Genomic DNA, 22,470 nt, shown 5'->3' on the forward strand with positions numbered 1-22,470 from the left:
CCTAACTATAGTAGGCCAAAGCCTACTCCTGCTGAGGCCAACAGACATTTTGCTATTGATTTCATTTGGGCCAGGATTTGGCTGTGTAGAAATGGAATACGAGCAATCCTGTATGTCTGCATGGACTTTAATAAATTCTGGTTTCCCACCTGGGCAATAAATCTGCCAGCAGAAGAGTAGTACAAATTTTGGTGTCACTTACTGAACAACTAAATATTTTAATATAAATTTTGAAAGGTATCAGTAGGCCATAATGGCACTTTCTCTAAAAGTATCAATAGCACAATTTAGATCCAGTGTGTGGATGTGGATAAGTGTAGTAGAATCTCTGGATATGCAGAGATACTGGATACTTTTAAATCACTTAATAAAAAATCAGCTCTAGTTGGTTGCATAATCTAAAATTCTGGAACATTTTTGCTGTCCTACGTCTGCGAAAGTTTTTCATTTAGGAACACACACGTTTCTTGTCAGTGTTATTTCTACAATCACTTAGAGCAGGGCATATTGTTCTTTCAATTTCTTGTTAAAATGTTTCACGTAATTAAACTTTTACAACCAGTTCTGCTCTATGTCTGATACCTGCTGTAAATTATGAAGAAAAACTCCTCTGGCATTTATGAGAATTCAGATGATGAAGACTATAGAGAAAAAAAAAAAAAAGAAGCAGTGTCACTGAGCCCTAGATAGCTGTTGATTCCCTGCTATCTCCCACACAATTTGATTTAATGAAAGAGAATATTTCCTGTTTTATAAAGTAGACTGAAAAGAAGCCAATATAGAATGAATAATATTACAAATAATTATACTACAAATATTTCGTAAGTTCAAACACAATTTGAATAATTGTGGTTTTGTCTATATTTCTGTAGCTTACTACATGGGAAATAAGGCTAAAATTTTCTAGATTCTGAAAGAAAACAGCAACAACAAACAAACAATGGGAAAAGGAATGGAAATTAAAGTGACACCTGGTTGCATGTGCTTGTGTGATGTACCCACACAATCATAAACAACCTCTTCCTGTGGCAAAATATTGCCTGAGTTTCAAAGGAGTGCTTGAGATGACTTCTCTGGTGTGGAGATGTACAAAACAGATAAGTTCCAGTAATATCAATTTTGAGAGCAGTGTTCTGCTTCCAGGCCCTCCCCAGACCAACTGTGGGATGACTGCAAGATGGCACATCGATTACAGGATCGAGAACTGTAATCCAGTTGGCAGCAATGCTGCTATGAGACTTGGAAATCTCCTCTAACCTCTAACCACAGTTTAGTGTGCAAACTATTGTGCTTGCTCTTGGGAAGCTTCACTCTTGCCAATGAGAGCCAGCATTTATACTATTTGGCATATTTATTGTTCGGTTAACCCATTCCTTATAAAGAAATCCTTTTTTAGCATTTAAAATCCTTCCAAGAACAATGGATGATAGACAGAAATAAGTAGACATGAGGGGGAAAATGAAAACAAAACTTTAAATCGCTCTTCTCCCATAACTATTATAATTTATTCTATTGTCCTTTGTTTCACAGGGTTGTTTGTCATGACGAAGGGAAGCAACAATCAGTCAGTGTCCAAGAAATCTGGTTGTGCTTAAACATTTGTGAAATTCAGGGAAATGAATTGTGCAATCTGACATCCAATAAAGATCAGGTGACCAATAGGCTTCAGTTTTCTTGTGAATGAAGGTAAAAGGGCTCTGCAGCCTGCATTTTTTTACTGGGATGCTCAGTAGAACATGTAAACAGGGATTTTTATACCTTTGGTTCCCATGGGCAGGGCAACATATGCAGATTAGTTCTATTCAGAATCAAAACATATTTTATAGTTCACAGGAGACTATCTCTTATTCTGAGAATTTTTGCTGTAATTGTGATGGCTGAAAGCTCTGAAGAGAAAATGGATTTACCTTACTTTCTAAGAGATAACCACTTGCTGACAGCTAGATAGGTGTGTGTATAATACCATGCTTGTGAGATTCTGATTTCTGCATTAAAGATAAGACTCTGATAAGAATCTGATGACAATCATTACTGATGAAGTTACTCAGGTAATAATATTATCTATCAATAGGGATATCAAAATCTGGGTGCTCCATTGCTTCATGTGTCATGCCAAGGAATAAAAACAGATTCTCTGTTTTCCCATTAATGAACAAGCAAGAACCATATTACAGAGTGAACTGATTGTATCAAAACAGACATGTGCACAAACTTTCTAGTGTTGTTTGTCAAAAAGTTTATTCTCAAAGAGGCAACATTATTTCAGCCCGAGCAATGCATTTCTCTAGGACTGTCTATATAGTACACCACTGCAGCTCAACATATTTTTCACTTAAAAACAGTCTTATTTTGTGAGGAACTTCTTCCGCATCTTAAATTCACCTTTTAAACTGAGAATTCATTTAAATTGTCTAGGCTTCTCCCTAAGAGGGGAAAACTTTTTGACTCCCATCATATACAGTGATGTCCATGAAACTTTGACACTTAACTAAACTCATAATAAGTAAAACATAGATAATTTAAAGTGAAACCAGAAATATAATGGGGAAACAGGTGAGAAAACCCTATATTTCTGAAATATAAATTAGCCAGTAGAAAGAAAACTAATATAAAATTTTTGGCATAGTTGTCTGAAAACTGACACAGGCATACATTAATTTTTATGAAAAAAACCTTTGTATTATTATCTGCAATTTTCCAGGAGTCAGATTTCTATGTTTCTGCATATTTCTATGTTAATTTTCATTTTTTGATGCCATTTTTAAGAATTTACAATTTTTTTGAATTCATTTTTTTATACATGCTCTTTTCCTTACTTATCTATTAAGGTATCAGGAGTCTGGGAATTAGATGTGTTTCCAAGTCTTCCTTCAACTGGCTTATGAATGTGACCTTTACCTTAAAACCTGTTTATTCTATGTATTCCATAGCTTTTGAGACTATTTACAATATGCATTGCACATTATTAACTTGGTCCAACATATTGTGAAATTACAGGAAAGACTAACTTTCCATTGACCTTGAAAATGGTTGGATTAAGCCTTATGCTTCAAGTAAAAATAGTTGCAATGAATGACACAAAAATGTAATAAAGAACTCATTTATTAAGCTTATTAAAATAACCTAGCGTAGATTATCAAGTTTTCATTTACAAATTCAGATTCAAACATATATACCTGAAGCTCCAGTATACTGATTGCTGTTATATTTAAATACATTTTGGTAGAAACTTGTTACTTCTACATGCCCATTCAGGTGTTCATGAGCTGCTGAATATTTTCCATAATCTCCTGAGGACTCACTTGTTCAGTATCAAGTTGTTCATTAGTGAAGTGTTGCATTTCTTGGAGCCTTTCTCAATACTTTGCTGAATCAGTATGTGTGTCATTTCCACTTTATTCCAGAGTGCCTGTCTGCTTTTTTGGGGTATTTGGTAAATGGATTGCCTGTCACATGGGCACCTGTATACTAAGCTCTCCTTGACGAACAGCTACATATGGCTTTATGCTCTCAGCTGTTATTTGCTCAAGCCAGCGAAGAAGCTCTGAGAGATACTGCAGGAAAGCAGAGTAATTTTCTATAGTTAGATCAATTAACCTTTTGGCTTCACTGATTAGCTTTTCTTGGGACTGACTAAGCTGCCCATAGATCTCACGGAGTTTTTCTTTGAGTTGCTTGTTATATTCATTGATTTTCCTCTTAGCAGCTGCAGACCAATATCGGATTTTTTCCTGAGCAGCAGATGAGAGTTCCATGATCTTCTGTTTTCCTTTTCCTTCAATATCAGTTATAAGGCCATAATATTCCTCACTGTAGATTTCCACCAATTCTCTTACTTGGTCTGTCAGGCGTGTAGCAATGCCAGCAAGATCTCCAACATACTGGTTGTGCCAATCTGTGAGAAGATCTATGATATTCTTCAGCCATCCCAATACTTTGTCTTCCACCTCATAGTATGTCACTGACAATCCAAGTCTAATTGAATCAAAATATTCCTCCCGCAATGACTTTATGTAGAGGAGCAACTGGTGCAGCTTTTTTGAAAGGTCCTGGAATGTCTTCTGGCTAAAGTCTTTGAACTGAGAAATGTATTTTTTAACATCTTTTGTCAAGGATCTCAGCTTCTGGGCAAAGTCTGAAGCCATTACATCTTTGTAGAGCTGTTGTGTTTCGACTTTGATGTCTTCAAAAGTTTTGGATTGCAAGCTTCTAACCATTTCTTCCATCTTCTGAAAAACTTGTTGCACTGCTTGTTTCAGTTGCTTCAGCCTTCCTGCAAAGTCAGCTTCCTGAAGAGTAGCAAATATCTTCCTGATTTTGTTCTGCAAATCTTTCAGCATTCCTTTAATTTGATCAAGTACATTACGGCCTCTAAGAATTGTTCCAGAAGCAGGAAGTCTGACTTCCAGCTCATTGATAGCTGCGATCAAGGCATCAAAGTACTCCTGAAGTTTTGAAAGGCATACATCAGCAGTTTTTGCTACCTTCTCTGTAGTCATGAGGTATATTTCTGCACCACTGTACTTTTCAGACAACCCAGGGACCTGAAATTTTGTAGTTTTCAGGAATTCAGTGGCTGAGTCAATTACGTGTTTTATTTTCTGGTGGTACTCTTCTATTATGTCAATTAAAACATTTAAAAGTTCTGCTTTTATTCTTTGATAGTCAAACAGTTCAGCCTGATCTGCTGCTCTTCGATAAAGCCGTTTAGCTTTGAACTTCAGCTCCTGATATTTGTCAGAGGCCTCATTGGCGGCTGTGCGAAGCTGAGCATCTATTTCATCTATTTGATTTGCAGCAAAAGTGTATGCTTTTTCAGCATTATTCTGCATTATATTCTTCATCTTTAAGGTGGCAGCACTAATTTCCAGTCCCATATGCTCCTTATGGTACCGATTAATATACCTATAGACTGCATTTGTCATTTTAGGCACTCTTTCTTTCAGACCCAACAACAAGTCTTTGGCAGCATCCTCGTTCCAGTTGAATTTCATCTGAATCTGGTCAGGTTCTTTGAGGGATATCTCACCTTTTAGTATATCAATGTCGTTCTGGGGAGCAGACTGAAAATACAAAATGGGGTAAGAAAATTCCAATATTAGTTATGAGCATATTTTAACATTCTCATTATTGCATCTTTAATTTTAAAATTTATTAAGATAAGCACTCTCCAATTTTTTGTCCACTGTCTGTTTGCTGTCTGTTTTCTCTCATCTTGAAATATTATCTTGGAAGAAATTATCTCGTACCAAGCTACTTCAAGCTTCTTCAAAGTGCAAGACTAGAACACAACTTAGTCTGGCCTTTAATATCTGACTCCAAATAAGATTTTTCCTTTGTATTAAATGCCTATCATATCTCATAAGGCAGGTTAATTATTTGGGAAAATGAGCCTTCTACTCATTCCCAAAATCAATTAAAGTGAATTCAAAAAGCATATTTTTATTTTTTTTATTAGAGGATTTAATTTTGTAATCATTTAAATAAATAATTCAGACAGTTACTCAGAGTACTTAATAAATCCTCAAATGAGAATATATTTACATGTATATTTTTTCCATTTTTACAATAATAAATAGTGAATTATGAGCTGCTTCTGATCCCTAAATTAGTATAATTTTGTAAGGTAAGATTTTAATTCAGAAATGATTGTAGTATGCCAATAATAAGAGCATGTATTGTAACATATGAATGGATTAAAAAAGGCACTTCACAGACAGTCTGACCTCTTCTAGTCACCTTATTCTTATAATGGTCACTTATGCAGTAATTCGAAGTAGCCTGATGGCTATCTAATAAACCTGATGGGTAGTTTATCTAAAACTGACTTTGTACATTCTTCCCTTTCAGTGGGTGTGCCTTCTTGACCATAAGAGATGGAAAAAAAAAAACTATGTGAAGGAGTTGAAAACACCTCTTTACATAGATATTATTTTTAGTACTGGAAAGGCCAGTGTAGGAAATAAAACCTTTAATTATAATATAGTTTTTATTTGTTGGCTAATTTATAGCTCAACATAAAAACACACACAAAATTTAAAAGGGAACTTTTTCTCTGACCACATAAAACATTTTTGCTTTTCACTGCTAATATCAAGCTTACCTGAGTTTGGTAGTAAACTCTGGCAAGGAGAGTTTCATCGGCCACTTCCACGAGATAAGCAAGGGTCCCAGCTGAGGGTGAGGATACTGAGCCGAATGATTTCCTTTCATTCTCTTGGTAACGCACATGAACATCTGTGAAAGTTGGGCTGATGATGTCTAGTGATAAACTGTCCTCTGCTTCCCTGCAACCACAGTAAATACACAGCTATGAAGCAATGCAGAAAGCACAAGCCCAATGCTGTATGTCTGAACCTAGTACCACCTATAATTTCACATAGATATAGATATAGACATAGATATAGACATAGACATAGATATAGATATAGATATATAGATATAGATATATAGATATAGATATAGATATAGATATAGATATAGATATAGATAGATATAGATGATATAGATATAGATATAGATATAGATATAGATATAGATATAGATATAGATATAGATATGTACCTTTATGATTAAAAGACACATTCAAAACTTCATGTCACTCCAATTTTCCCATTTTAGATAAAACTATATTGAGCTTTGACGTGAATTTTCATTAAATTAGGGCAGGTAAACAAAACCTCTTGCTGTACCATGGTCAGCTTTCTACAGATTTCTACAAACTGACTGCAATTTTTTCACCAACACAAGTATAGGTATAATTGTTTATCTACATTTGTACTTGCCTTCACTGATTCTGTCCCTTGGATATATCAACACAACACATACAGATCGAGACAGGCAGTAAGAGAGCCAAGTCTAATCCCTGGTGTGAGCACCTGGGAATAAAAATTACTCTGTACTGGCTTGTGGTGACAGAGGGAACCACTGGGAAGAAACCTAACTACATTGATGGTTAGATCTAGAACTGCTCTGATTATAAAATACTGTGTTTATGGTTTTCTGACGTGGGGCTGGTGAGAAAAGCTTTTCTAGAAACCCTGAGGGAACAGCTTTGAAGTTACCTTGAGGGGGAAAAGGGCACAGTCAATAAAGGCAAGGTAGATATACAAACTGCAAAGCATGCTGTGACATCAGAGATCAAAGCAACAACACATCATTTGCAATTATGTGTATTATAAATTATGTTAATAGAGCAAATCTTTACCAAACTCCTGAAATAGTTAGATTCTCCTGGTAGTTTGCACTCAGGTCACGATGTGAAAAGCTGCCAGTTATCTTCATAACAAACACACCTTCTTTATATTCATAGTTTGAAACAACTGTGAAAAAGATTTCAAATGTGTGTATTACCAACAAAAAATGCAAAAGACATATACAGTTGTATGTTAGATGGCCAGTTGTGGGGTATTGCACTGATATGTCAAATTATGCTTCAAGAAACTGAATGCCCATAATGTCCCAAATAAAACAACATGAAAACATTTGTTTGACTGGAGAATTTTAAAACTCACATTATATCTCAACATGGATGTAACACACACATATATATATATATATAGTCATTAGTCTTCAGGGTGGCAGACTGGGACTCTGACAGTAATTTATGGAAAAATGCCACTGCTGATAAAAGAAGTATCATTTTACATCAATGCTAATAGACAGAAACACCTTCATATGCAAAGCCCTGGGGAAAAAATATCTGGAAAATCCCAACCTACAATAATTATTTCCCTCAAAATCATGACATATAGAATTTTAATGTCTTACCATTCAGGTCGTATTCCAGGAATTGCAATGTTGAGCTGCAGGTAGAGTCAATGGAATGTTCAAAAGAGTCCTTCTTATTTGTCAAGTCTGCTCTCCAGGTGACATTGTACAAAGGGGAAACAACTTTGAAAGATCCAGTCAAGGCACCAAATGATGGGATGTAAATTCCAGCAGGCAACAATATTTTCAGAGGGGGGATCTCAATTTTCTGTTCAGGAATGGTAATTGTAGGCATTTCAAAATCTGCAATTTTATTAGCTACTTCGTCTAGATCTACAGAGAAACTGCCAAATGAAACATTCTTTGGTAAAGTGAATTGAGACATAGCTATTTGGTATTCAGGTATTGTCACCTCAAAAAATGGCATTTTATATTCTTCTAATGTAATATAATTTGCTCCTACATCCACTTTGGGGAATCTTAGTTTTGGCAGTGTGGGTAAATGGACATCAAATGGCATTGAGCTTAGTGTCTGTGGAATTTTTATGTTGCGCAAGTCAATGGTGTATGCTGGGACCTGGAGAGTGGTGAAAGGAAGGCTGAACTCTGGAGTGCTGAGGACAGGGCTTGGAGCCTTTAGGTGCAACCCAGGAACAGTGACAGTGAAGCCATCGGTCAGCTTATTCACAGGTATGGGGAAAAAGTAACCATCCTCACTCTTGGTGTACACGAGGGATGCCGAGCCATTAATGTACTGTTTCCTGTCAGCACTGGTAGTGACATCCAGCTTCAAAATATCCCACAAGCTCTTCTCAGAAATGGGACACTTGATAACTTTGAGGAATTCCATGTATCCTTCCAAAGATCCAGAAATAACAAATTTTGCCTCTGAGTTTTCATTTGATAACTGCATATCATGACTGAGAGATAGTGAGTGAATTTGGCCTTCACCCTTCCAGCCAGCTTTCTGGTTTGCAGGACTGATTTTCACTACAACAGCTTCATTAACTGATGCCATGCCCAGGTAGGGATTTGGCTGAATGGCTTGAATCTGAAGATCTGCTGATACATCCCAAGGAGCCAGCTCTAAAGTTGCTTTGCATCTCTGAGTCCCCGTTGTTGTGAAATGAGATGTACATCGTGCATAATTCTTCCCATTGTGCTCCCAGACTGCATAAATACGATGGGCAGATGCTTCAACTGCAAGTAATTCTTTGATTTCAATGATCCAGAGTCCATCTGCTTTAGAGTGGGCCTCGAATCTGAGGGATGACCGAGCTCCATTAGCATTTAAATAGGCATTTGCCTCATGGTCTACACTCCCAGAAAATGCATTTCCAGTGTAAAATACTCCATCAATATCCCCGGTTGTAGAAGATTCTACTGATATGTAATATGTAAGGGTCTCTAAAGCAAATTTGTGAGCAATTTCTCCCTTAGCACTGGTACCATATTTGGGAGCATTAAAATCATATATTAATTTTACCCCTGAGGAAAGAGTGGGTTTAGATTTTGTATTTCCAGAAAGTTCTTGGCTGAAATTCATTTTTAAAACTGGTGTGTCAAATTCTATATTTGTTTCCACAGAAGCTTCCATGATCCTCTTTAAGAGAGTAATAGTGCTATCATGGTTTCCTCCTAGATATTTGTTATTACTCAGGGACAATGCTGTGGCCAGCTTCAATCCCCTTTTTCTTGTAAAACTTGTTGAACCATCCAGCTTAAATTGCAGAGCCTCAATGACAGAAGAGGATGAGACACTAAGATGTCCAACAATATCTGTCTGATTGAAAAGCCCAGCATTTGCAGTTAAAGTGATTACACTGGATTTAAATGAGAAATCATAAGTAATGTTGCCCATGGCAGGAACTAAGATGTTGTTTGCTGAGCTGTTGATTCTGAATCTAGGAAGCTTTAGAGTGCGTAGATCCTGGGGGATATGAAGGACTGGAAGCTCAAAAGAAGGTACGACTAATGTGTAAGATGGAACTGAAAAGCCAATTATTGGGACTGTAAATCCTCTTGTGCTTACTTCTTTTGGAAGCGTGAGACCAAAGGCTGGCATCTCGGCAGTGAAAGGAGAAACTTCAATATTCACAACTGGAATGGTGTATCCTGGAATCGTGAGGGTCCGTGGTATTTTGTTCAGTGATGTTTGTATTTTGTATTTGTCCAGTTTTGTTTTGGCTTCATTATATGACTTTGTAAGAAAATCTAAAGCTGCATTTCTCCCTTTCTCAAAATGCTTGTTGAATAAAAGGATGTTCTTATTAAGTACTTCATACACTTTTGCTAAAGGAAGTGGGATTGCATGCATGTCTTTGTTTTTCTCATACTGAGCATTAAAATTTAAATCAAAGGATTGTCTTGTTGTCTTCAATAATTCCTTCAGGCCTACTTGTTCCCACAGTGAATAATCTTTCAGCTGAGGAGTTCTGATTCCAGTGTAGGGAATCTGAATCTGAGGAATGCTTAGAGGAATGTTTAGGAAGTCCAGGTTGGCATCTCCATTCATTTCGATATGAGCTTCAATTCTGTCATCATTGCTGCCAGCAGATATATTATGGGAATACCTGTACTGATTGAATCTGCCAGTAGCTTGCCAGTTGACCTGATGTACAGAAGGACTGAGGGTAAAGCCATAGTTATTCAGGAAGTCAATTTTGCCAGTTAGTTTCATTGGGAAGCTGATTTTCACATTTCCATCATTGTTTGCTGCAAGATGAATTTCAGAAAGGTTTGCAATGAAGGAAAGATCATTATTTACATTTCCAGTAATCCGTCCATGGAGCCGAGCATTGTGAGAGCCTGTTAATTCTACTTTCATTTCTAGAAGCTCTCCTGTGCCTTGCACATTGAGAAGGCTACGTCCCACACGCTGTGACTCAATTTCAGACTGAATCTGAAGCACTGCAGACATTAAGGAATGACATTCATATTTCATAGCTTGGTTGACTTTCAGATACTTATCATTTATTCTGTTGTTGGCAGAAAATGTAATACTGGGGCCTTCAATCTTGAAAGTGGCAAGTGAATCATGAGTGCCTTCATCAGAGAAATTAGGTGAAGCCCATTTCCAGTTTCCTTTACCAGCAGAGGTAAATGATATGTATCCTGCTTCTACCTCTGTTGTCATGTTATTGATCAGATCAGCCTGGCTGGAGAAATCAGCTTGTGGAATATTCAGTCTGTGAGAATATGCCATTCCACTCTGCATCCAAATTTTTCTTTGCAGCTTGACCATGAAATTATTCTGTAGTTCTACTGAATTTTTCTTTGTATTTAAGTTTGCTCTAGTTTCAGCTTCTCCTTCTACCGAGGTCCCTAAAAATACAACTTCATTGGTGTGATCAACTTTAAGGAATCTATGGTTGACTTTCATGGCATTTTTAAGGTTCAGCTGCTTCATGTCAGGAGCCAGGAGACGTGAATCTGCAATAATACTAAAATCTAGGAAGTCTAATTTGGATGTTGTTTGAGCTGAAATGGAGGTAACAAATTCTGGACTGTTTGCAGATGTTGTGGTATTACGAAGCTCAGCTTGTGTAGACAGTGTGAAGAATGGAGAGGTGACTCTGAAAGCACCAGACAACTTGCCAAATGTAGGGACAGTCACAGTATGTGGAATACGTGGGAGCTGGAACTCTGGTATCTTCATGTTAGGAATCCGGAGCTGATTTAGATTTAGCTTTGGAATCAATAATTCTGGTATTTGAAACTGAGGCATGTGTATTTCTGGGAAAGAAATGTCAGAAAAAGGCATATCTCTCATCTTCAGATCTTTCAAATAGACATCGATAGATGGGAACTGAAATTCTGCAGACATGAATTTGTCTATTGTTCTCACAATCAGAAGCTTAACTTCAATCAAGTCAATTGTGAAGGAAGGAATTTGAAAGGTATTTAGAATTTTAAATTCTGGGGTAGTAAATTTCATTGGGATTTTCATGTCTTTTAGTCTCTTAATATTGATTTCATAGGAGGGGATACGGAGATCAGTCAGTGGGACAATGAATTCTGGTGTTTGAAATGTTGCTTCCCGAAGACTTCGGAGACTAACCTCAAAGGCAGGTATAGTGACTATAACTGTCCTGATTTCAGGAACTTTAAATCCAGTTTCAACAAACTGTTTTACATTTTCAGCCCAATTTTTTAGATCATACTCTTCAGCCAATGCAGTGATTTTTTTGGAAGCTGTGTTCCATTGGTCAGAGATGTATACGACAACTGAATTGTAGAATTGGCTTATCTTCTGAAGACACCACTGGAGTTCCTGAGAAATATCCATTTCAGAAATCCTCTCTCGCAGGTCTTCCAGATATTCATTTACCTTGGCTTTGAGATTAGCAAATGTTGTTGAGTCTATGAGCTCCCTGAGCCAGTTAATTACTGCAGCAAGCTTCGTGCTCTTTAGTTGTTCCATGTATTTTGAAATCACAGATCTAAAGTCTCTTATATACTGTTTCAGTGCTTCAGCTTTCTGTGGAAGTTCTAGATTTCTGAGTTCCTCATTTATTTTTTGAGTCACTTCTCGAATTTTGTTATTTGTGTCGTCTACAAATTGGTCATAATCAAAAGCCTTGAGCTTTTTAACAACCACATCAAGGAACTTGTTGACTTGCTTTATCATCTTTTCATAATCAAAGGTTTGCACTTTCTTGACAGCATCATCAACAAAAGCAACAACTTTATCAAAGCATGACTTCATATCAACATTTTGCAGGTAGATGGTCAGTTTCTGGACTGTTTCTTTTATTCTGTATGTTTTAAGCAGTTCTATCATTCTGTCAATTAAAAAATATATCTGCTTATCAATTTCATATTTTATAATAAATTTGTGCATATGACCCCGGAAAGCGCTGATCTTCTCAGATAATTCATATTCCTCTATCCAATTTAGAATAAAGTCTTTGATTTGTTCAATAATTTCATTGATTTTTTTGATTGGCAAAGATTGCTTAAATTTTTCTAAACATTCTTTAGCATCAAACTCTTTAATCTGTAGTTTCAAATTTTCCACAATGCTTCTGACATCGATATTCTGAATCTGAATCTTGAGTAATTCTAGGTTTTCCTGAATTTTAGCTGTAATCCCATACTCATCATCAACATTTTTAATCCAAGCCAAAATGCTGCTTCCGATTTTGTTAAGATCATATTTTTGGAAAAAAATCTGCAATTTTTCAATGATGTTGATTACAGTTGTTCTTACCTGATATTTGTTATCTAGAGCTGTCATTGTTTCAACTATTTGATCAAGAAGCTGTGCAATAAGTGCTTTAATGTCGTACTGCTCATAACTGTCCTTGATGTACTGCTCAACTTTTATCAGATAAATCTGCAGCTGAGACAGTATTTCTTGAAGATTGTCCAGGGCTTTTTCCAGCATCATTTGGAGATCATCAGATGTTATTCTGTAGTCCTTTGTGAAAGCAACAAAATTATTTTTCATGCTGCTAACTTTGCCTTTGATATCTAATTTGTCCATGTAATCGTTAATGTCCTCTGGCAGTTTGTTCAAAGTTGCCTTGTATTTTTTCATGTGTTGTTCTATGTCTATGTTCTTCAGATAATTTTGTATGGCCTGCAGAGTGGATAGAATGGTGCCTCTGAGTTTTTCAAAGTAAACCGGCAAATTTTCCAGGAAGGGTAGGCTAATAACATGCATATCTTTATTTTTGTCATACTTCACAAAGCCAGAGATGCTGAATTCTTGAGGCTCCGATATGCTGCTCCTGAGACCCAATACATCAATTAAATTAACTTCTTCAGATGTTAATGGTAGTATGACTGATGTGTCCATTACAGAGAGATCTGCTAAAGCTCTTCCATTAAGTTCCACACCGATCTTTTCTGCATTATTGTAAGCGCTGAAAACTTGTGAGTATACATTATTGTTTAGCTGACTTTTCAATTTCCAAGCGCTTGACTGCTCTGATGGAGTAAAAAGAATATGAACTTTGTTGTCAAGTAGGGTAGTGTACCTTCCTCTAGACTTCAAGCTATGGCTGGTAGAGCCTCTGTAATCATGGGAGAAAGTGAAAGCAAGAGGCTCTGCTTTAAACAGCAATTTGCTGTACAAGTCTCCTGTGTGCTCACCCACAGCAACCAGCTTTCCATTAGCATTGGTGTGTACGTCAGCTGTGATGACAAATGGGGCCAGAGTGGAACGCACAGCATTGCTGAAACGGAGAGGTTTGGAATCACAGTTTGTGTTCATGGTAACTGAGGAAGAAAGTCCTGCCACATCCAGATGAACTCTGTGACTCACTGCTGCACCTTGAATGTTTGCCACGGTGTCTGTTTTCAGGTCTGCAGTTAGGCCAGCACATGTAAGGGTGTAAGTGTGCCTTATTTCATCTGCTTCATGGGCTCCTCTGACATTGCCACCCAAGTTCATTTTCAGAGGCTCGAGAAGGAGTTCTGCTTTGTTGGAAACTTCCATTTTAGTGTATTTAAGATTATTGCTCAGTTTAGCTGTTAGTGAGCTAGGTTCCAGTTGAAGGTTAAAAACATGTTTGTGGAACTTGTCAAAGCCAAAGCTGTTGTCTAATTTTGAAACAAATGTTAAGGATAAGCCTGGAATATTCAAATCATTTGTGTACTCCAACTTAATCTCTTTGAATGATCCCTGCAAATTATTTGAAAACTTGAGTCCTTCTCTATTAACTCTGAAATTTAAAATATGTTTGTTGTCCATACCCAGAACTGTACTCTGATATTCACTTCCCAGTGTTATTTCTGTTAGGCTCACTCTTCCACCTACATTGAATTTTGCATTGTTTTTCCCATAGCGCCCGGAAGAGGACAGTGACATGGAGCCTCCAGCAGTGTCAAGTTTGGCATTAATTTCACTCTGCATTGCCAAGGGACTAAACTGCACGTTGGTGGTTGCACTGCTGGCTAGACCATATCGATTGGCATTGAGTGATGACTTATGTGCAGCTCGATTCTTCTGATCAGTCAGGGAGATATCAGTGTTGAAGACAAGGTCCTGGGAATTGAGAGAACCTGCAAACATGGCAAAATACTGGATTTGCTTGTAAGTGGCTTGGTATTCAGATCGAAGTGCTGCCATCTTCTTTGACAAAATTATTTCAAGCTTATTGACACCTGCAGTATTTTGATACTTCCCATTGGTTTCAGATGACATTTTCAGTTGACTGTTTTCACACTTCAGTGAAGCTGTGTTCTTTAATAGCCCATTTTGTACATCAGAAACTGAAGTAATGGAAAAAGAACCATCACTGTATCTGCCAGATATCTGATTGGTAGCCTGAAGGTGAGAAGAATCCAACTTCAGATTTGATTTGCCTTCTAAAACCCGTCTCTTTTCATTGTATGTGGTAGACAAAGTGTAAATGCTTCTTGCAAACACTGAAGCCACTTCCAGCTGCCCGTCTATTTTGACATTATTGGTATTCATGTTATTTATCTTTTCAGAAACAATATCACTGGAAAATGAAAGCTGAGGACCCAGAGTACTTGATGCTGTAAGTGATAAGGTGTAGTTTGTAAGTGGAATAGGTTCATAACTCTTTCTGCCAGACAGCTTAAAAACTGATGTTAAGACTCTGTGCTTCAGGTGATTTTCATATGCACAGATGAATCCATTTCTGTTATATGATGCTTCTCCAGAACCTTAAATAGGAAAAAAGAGATAAAAGGTAAGTGTGTCTATATCTTTTCATCTTTGGGAACTTGTCTGATGCCACTGAACTTCTATGCCACTGCTTGAATTGCAATTACTGTTATGACATTTTGTTTTAAAGGCCTAAGTGCTTTGGAAAGTACTGACTATTTCAGTAAAAATAGCTACTATTTTAATATTTGAAGTTAAAGTTTTGAATTACAAATAAATTAAGTTTCTACACTAGACTACTCTAAATATAATAATGTGAAATGACATAAAATTATGTCACAATTTAAACTTAAATTAAGAAGATGGACTCAAGAATAGCCCATATCTAACATTCCTAGATTTTAGTGTTTATCATGCCTCAGTTATGGTGAGAAGAAAATGAAATCAGGTTTTGCTGTTTGAGAACCCAAACTGCAATTTTAGGGGAACTAACTTAAAGATAACTGTATTATGGCAATATATGGCCTTAAAAAATAAGATAATTTTATATACATATATACTCATATTAATAGACTGAAAAATAAATTTTGGGTATACATATACCTATACACTTGCACACCTGATTTTGAAAACAGTTGATTTACCATCTGCACAAGTATTTGCAGAATCATGCTTTCAATTTTGAAGGACATTTTCTTCAGTAAGGAACAACCAGGAAAACATGGACTGTAAGAGTCTTTACTGAATTAAACTGACTTCACCTTCAGAGTCTGAATAAACAGACACATGTAATATCTTTAAAATCAAAGGGAAAGTGATTCGAGGTCACACAACACCTGACTTTAAATAAGTGCAGGCAAACGAATGTACTGTACCTGATATAAGGGATACAAAATAATTAAAGCAGGTTTGCAAACATTGCAGTATTAGTAAACATTCTTACCTTGCACACTGTAGGAAAGCAGCTCAAAAACTGAATCAGCATTTGTGTTATAGGTAGCTTTCACGCTGGTTGCTCTCGTTGAGGTGCTGTTAGTCACGGTGTAGGCGGCTGTCCAGTTGTAATAGTTGCTGTACACATTAGCAGAGACCTCTAACTTGCCCAGCAAAGGCACACGGAAAGGATAGGATTTTGGAACAGTAAATGATGGGATTCTGTATTCTTGAGATGGCACACTTATTCCCATGGACTCCACTACCAGAGGAGGTGTTTTAACAGTCTTCGGCATCCATATCTCATCAGATGATTTTCCCGCAAATGGCAGTGGAATGTCAATTACAAAACTGTTTTTATTCAAGTTGTATCTGACCCGGCCTTCACTGGAAAATAAAGATAACTCTGTTAGAATCTAAGTTCATATTGCATATACAGGAATTTTCATGATTTCCTCCTCTGCCCAAGATACTGAGCTTACTTACATGCTTATATCAATGTCCTGACTTTAGTTTTAGAGAGAAATGTAATGGTCAAACTTTAATGTCAACACTTTCAAGCACTCATTCATCAAAATGTATTGAAAGTATTTTTGGTATCATGGAACTGTTTCAATGTTTCTACCTCTTATTTCATAAACAAAGGGACTGGCACATTTGTGGGATGCTGAGTACCGGAAAAAGGCAATTATGTTTTTTCAAAAAGCGATGTATTCTTATAGGAATGCATGATTAGCATTAAAAATTTATCTGTCTTTCTTGTTATAAGCATTTCAGAAGTTTCATACAAATATTCATAATTTTTTTTATTCTGAATAAAAGGAAATAAAAATCTAAGCATGTGACCAGGAACTAGGACTGGAAAATAGATCATTGGCAGAAAAAGCATAATTAGGAAAAGGCAAAACAGAAGGAAACTTGGCCTTAATTTCTGAATGAACAATAAGCTGGCCCAGATACTTTTCTTGTTTCCTAACTGGCCTTTTCTATTGCAAAATCTTGAATTTTTTACACTTAAGAGCTACATCCTAAGATGAAAATTAAGCAAACGCTTTTGAAATTTACTCCTTTACATCAGAAGATTTAAAAGGCTATATAAAAGAGCAGTAGAAAACACTGTTGTTATTATTATTAGCACAGATGATAAGAACCTAGGAGAAAAAAACAGTTTCTTCCTTGCTTACACTTAGCTCTTGAGCACAATGGAAGCAATAGAGATGTGTATCATTAACACATAATATCTTATTAGCACAATGAAAGATAATACATGGAAAAACAGATCTAAGAGATACAAAATTGAAAACTCTTCTCCATTTGTTTTTGGAATCCAATCTTACACTGGCTTCTGCTGTCCTTTGCATTCATTTCAGCATTTCATTTCTACAAAATTTAACAGAAGGGTAATGACATTCATACAAGTCCTGTGAAACTCTATTAGCTAGAAGAGATGGGACCAAATTAGTGCCAGCATCCAGCCCATATGTGTACAACTTCCCTCGGAGCATGTCAGGCATGGGAGGAGGTCAGGTTGCTCTCCTGGTGGAGGTTAACCAGTATGTGTAGAGGAATGGGAAGAACTGTCCACCGGGACTGCACAACAAAATGTAGAGCTATGAGGGTTATGGCTGAAGTGCCAGCTATGAGAAACATGGCTTCAGTAGTTCTGTGGCTTAAAGACTGCTGAATGCTGTATTTTTATTCAGTACATCTTATAAGATAAGACAACACTCTGTGATCTATTCACATATTACATGAAGTCAAATCTGTATTAAATATGTGCATCAGTTCCTCCATATAATTTCATTTCTCCCACATTGAAGTTCTTTGTTATGATTCCAATTTTATGCTAATATTTACAGAAATTCCATGTTGTTTTATAAAACCAAAGTAAAATAAAGTAACACTAAAATGTGAACAAATACCTATTTTCAGTTACCTGTTTCACTATCCTAATTTTATTCCCTACCTTTTCAGGAAAAGTTCTTCAGGAATGGTGATAACAGGCAGGTTAAGTTTCTGAATGTTCAGTTCCTGCAGTGCACTTAGTTTGTCTTGCAGAGTTTGAGCATAAGGGACATCTTTTGATGTCTTCTGCAGCCAGGTGTTGGTTGCCTGCAATGAGGATAAAAGTTTTTCAAAGTTAATATAAAGTTTTAGAACTTCTCAATGAATGCATCTGACAGTTATTTGAACTACCCAAATACTGGGGTCTAGGTATCTGCTAAAGTGACTCATTCTATTAAAGCTGGAAATACACACAGCTTATTCAATCTGATGAGTGATTTTACAAGTAGTTCTTATTTTGGCTTTCATGGGGGAGGCAAGAATTCCCCAGGGCTATGTACTGGAGCTGTAATGTCTTCTGCAGGTTGAAAACCATACCACGATAAATTGTGATACGATATGTCGCAGTGTCATGTCAGTATGAGCCACTTTCTGATCCAGAAGTTCGTTGGTATGCCTTTCTAGAGTTCTTGAGTAGTCTGAGAAGTCAACTGGGAAGGCAGAACACAGTTTTTTCACAGCAGCACTGGCACCTGAATTCCACTCCAGCTCAACTTTCTCAGCATCTAAAAATCACAAATTTAAAAGAAAAGGGTAAAATTAGTAATATTCTTATTGTGAGAAATATTATGAACTAATGTAAAAAGATGCTTAAATTTACATGCTGAGTATGTGGATCATGTTTTTTGCCCCTACCATATCTGAGAAGAACTCTTTTTGAAATCGAGTTTCCATAAATTGTTGCAGCTGAGCTGAATTGAAGATATGCTTTGTTTGGTGAATAATTAACCAATGCTTCACTTCTAAGTTCAGTTTCCAGGCGAGGAAAAGAAATGGTGCCTCTTAACATTGCCTCTTCCACTCCTGCATATCTGTGAAAGAAAAAAATATATGTGAATAAAAATATTTAATCGTATTTCTTCAGGAGCAATTTCAGCATTTAAATCTATAGCAAAGGCATAATAGGTGCTATAAAAAAAATAGATTGAATCACACTTGTAAACATTGCTCTAATTCAATGAATACTTTCAGCTCCTGCTAGTTTGGAAAATCTGTAGTAGACTATTATAATGCTACTGTGCAGATACTTGCAGTAATGAATCTGTGTTAATTTCATAGGAGTGAAAAGGATGAAAATATGTACCTGTCCTGGTAAAGTTGTAACTGAACCAAATTCTAAATGGCTTACTCAAACTGAATTTTCTACTCAGGATACAGACTGTGGCCATGAATCACATAGAAACAAAACACTTGGCAAAATATATTATGCCAGTGGGCTTCATTTTTTCTTTATTCACATTTATTTTATATCTCTGTAACTTTGTTGACTCGAGCAAACTTTTAATGTTATGTTCGTGCAAATGAAAGGGAATTGAGGTCTCTGACATCTGTCCAAAGCTCCCACTGATATCAGAGGCAATTCTACATGAACAGCAAAGACAAAGACTCCCTGGGGCACCATCAAGATCACAGAATTCCATGGAAGATTGAGGTTTATTAAAGAATGTGATCAGCCCATTTCACCATGGGCTTGTGAAGCAGATAATTTTAGAAACCCTGGCAGGCTGAACATTTTTGTTAGCTCCCCTGTAGATGTTCCCGGAAATATTCTCATCGAGAAGCGTGGGAATTTTTTACAGGAAGCTCTCAGTTATTTTTGGTTTTGTTTCTTACTGAGTGCCATTAGATTTTTTCATGGGGAGATATAATAACTTTTTTAGAGCCAAGCATATCCAGTAAAAGATAATACCTCTCTGAACAAACCTTGCCTTGTTTATATCCTTAGATTATCACACCTGCAACAACAGTAGTACATGCATTCTTGTAGTTATGTGTGTGCAAACATGGAAGGACTACCTGAAGGAACTTGTAATAAAAATTATATATATATATATATATATAGACACATATAGTAGGAAAGATTAATCAATGTGTTATATATATGCATTTTATGCATTAAAAATAAAATACTTAAAAGCTTTTTAAATGGGGTTTCAATGGCATGTTTATCTGTCTCTGTAGTTAAGAAATTTTTCCAAAATGAGATAAAATTTTGCCAAATTTTTACATCCAGTGAAACCTTTTCAAAGATAGCTGTTAAATTCTAAATGTTTTCCTGAGTTACCTTATCTGTGCAGTAAGAGTAACTTCTGTAATCTTCTTGTTGTTGATATCTAAGACAAAGGTGTATGCTTTCTTCCCAGAAATGGATTCATCAGTAATTCTGAAGTTTGTACCAAAGTCAACACCAACATCTGGAATCTGGACATCACTGGTCAAAATCTTTTTGCCTCTGTTGTACCTGAAGGTCAGCGTGGCCTCATGCTTGTTTACACCTAGAAAATATAATGTACTTTGGTTATTCACAACTATGAATCTGTTTGGACTTTTCTTTAAAGGTGAACAAAAAAGAATCAGCTGACAATTATATCCCACTAAAGATCTTTTAATGAGTCTGATTAGCAACTGGGTCACCTTTTTTCTTCTTGTCTTCTAAATGCACCATGGGTTGACCCACGAACCCATCAATACTTTTGTTATTTAAATGACAGCACAGATGTTTTGTACGTTTTCATTCTATATTTCATAAGAAACATATTTTTCTCATGCTTATACAGACCCCCTGAACATCCTTGCTTCCATTCACCAACATTACACTTTTATTAAAATCATGCAAAATACAAAATCAGCCTCTCATCATGAAAATCATACAATATGGGATTGCATGAAAGGAAATATAGTTAAATTGTGGGCTTGTTTGGGTGTGAAAATGGTATTCTATCTTACACTGTTATGAATACTATTAAGATTTATTAATAAAAATATATTTTCTATAAAATGACAGTTTAAAACCATGAAAAACCACACAGGTTTTTTTTTTCACTCTTACCTTCTGCCTGGACAGCAAATTTTAAGGTGTCTATCTGGTCATTTCCCTCTCTCTGCAGTTCGTAGTTTGCACTTGCAGAGTATTCCTTTACTTTGCCTGTAGACACTAATTCAACCTCAAATCTATGGAAGGAGTAAACAAATGCCTTGTGAGTGACTTTTTTGTCCATGACCACAAACAGAAGAAATCATACAGTTCTCAACAGCTCTCTTTCTGAGCTGCTGCTGCCAGTAAGTTTTGAAAGATCTTTAAAGGTAAGCTTGACATGAGAGACTACTGGAGACTAAGAGGTAAGGAAGCTAGCACAAAATAAACATAGTTGAAGTTGACATGACTTACCTGGATTCTCCAGTCAAGGGAAAATATGGAACTGCCTCTGCATCAGTGGAATTAGGGTACAGTACTTTGGTGCAGAAATTTAGACCAGTAATGAAAGGCTGACAAGAAGTTGAGGTTTCTTGGTTCTCTATCAGAGTTGGAATCTCTTCAGTTTTGGCTGGAGACACCAAATGCAGCGTATTGCTGGAACAGAAAAGTCAGTAATTTATTCCCAGGACAGGTGCTCAGACATCCTATTAAGACACTTACTTCTGAATAAAACTTGCTTATTAATGTAGGGCTAACTGAAATAACATCTGGCTTAAATGATACAGGTATTATTATTGATAATTATAATTTAGTGTATTGAGCCATTTGCTCTCTCTACAATTAATGTAAGTAGTTAATTTAAATTCCATTTAAAATATATATTGCTATTATAATAATTGTATGTGAAAGAAAACAAAATAATGGAAATTGTAGGAGTCTTTTATAAAATTTCAAAAATAGTGACAAATAATCTGTAAACCATGACTCCAAGCCATCACTTATCTGGCATATTTGCTTGTCTTACAACAGAAGTTATCCCAGTTTTACAATGTCTGGGATTTTTCTGAACTGAAAATGTCTCCCCTAGATTTCAATTCCACTACAATAAAAACCAAGAAGAGAAGGAAGAACATAGCCTTGAAAGTTCTCATTCAGTTCTCATTACCTGATACTGAGGAGTTTTACTGGACTCTTTGGAGCAGGAATGCTGAATTTCAATTGTCCAGCTTTTACACTAACATGTGCTTCTATTCCAGATTCATGGAATATATTAGAATTCATCTCCACACCACTTCCAGCAAATTCAGGCATGTTTATTCCCAAGTGTGTCACAAACTCAACTGCTACTGAAGGTTTAGCAATGAGATCTGCTTGCATCTATTGAATAAAAACAAAATGGGGTATTTATTTTCCAAATACACTTCTTGCTGGCTATGTAAAAAAACCCATACCACTCCTGTTAATACAAAGGTAAGTTTTATAG

General features: G+C 36.3%; 1 protein-coding gene across 1 annotated transcript in view; it reads right to left on the minus strand.

Annotated features, from left to right (window-relative positions):
• Nucleotides 1–3,084: 3,084 nt before the first annotated feature.
• APOB (apolipoprotein B) overlaps nt 3,085–22,470 on the minus strand; it is a 35,031-nt gene continuing 15,645 nt past the window's right edge. Inside the window, 14 exon segments of the mRNA XM_021525334.3 lie at nt 3,085–3,349; nt 3,352–3,451; nt 3,453–5,063; nt 6,104–6,287; nt 7,208–7,322; nt 7,771–15,351; nt 16,236–16,612; nt 18,192–18,337; nt 18,608–18,795; nt 18,926–19,101; nt 20,355–20,565; nt 21,120–21,241; nt 21,459–21,641; nt 22,153–22,364. Of these exon segments, the coding sequence (XP_021381009.2) occupies nt 3,252–3,349; nt 3,352–3,451; nt 3,453–5,063; nt 6,104–6,287; nt 7,208–7,322; nt 7,771–15,351; nt 16,236–16,612; nt 18,192–18,337; nt 18,608–18,795; nt 18,926–19,101; nt 20,355–20,565; nt 21,120–21,241; nt 21,459–21,641; nt 22,153–22,364 (11,304 nt within the window). The 3' untranslated portion in view covers nt 3,085–3,251.

Source organism: Lonchura striata, chromosome 3 (assembly GCF_046129695.1).
Source record: "Lonchura striata isolate bLonStr1 chromosome 3, bLonStr1.mat, whole genome shotgun sequence".
Lineage (NCBI taxonomy): Eukaryota > Metazoa > Chordata > Aves > Passeriformes > Estrildidae > Lonchura > Lonchura striata.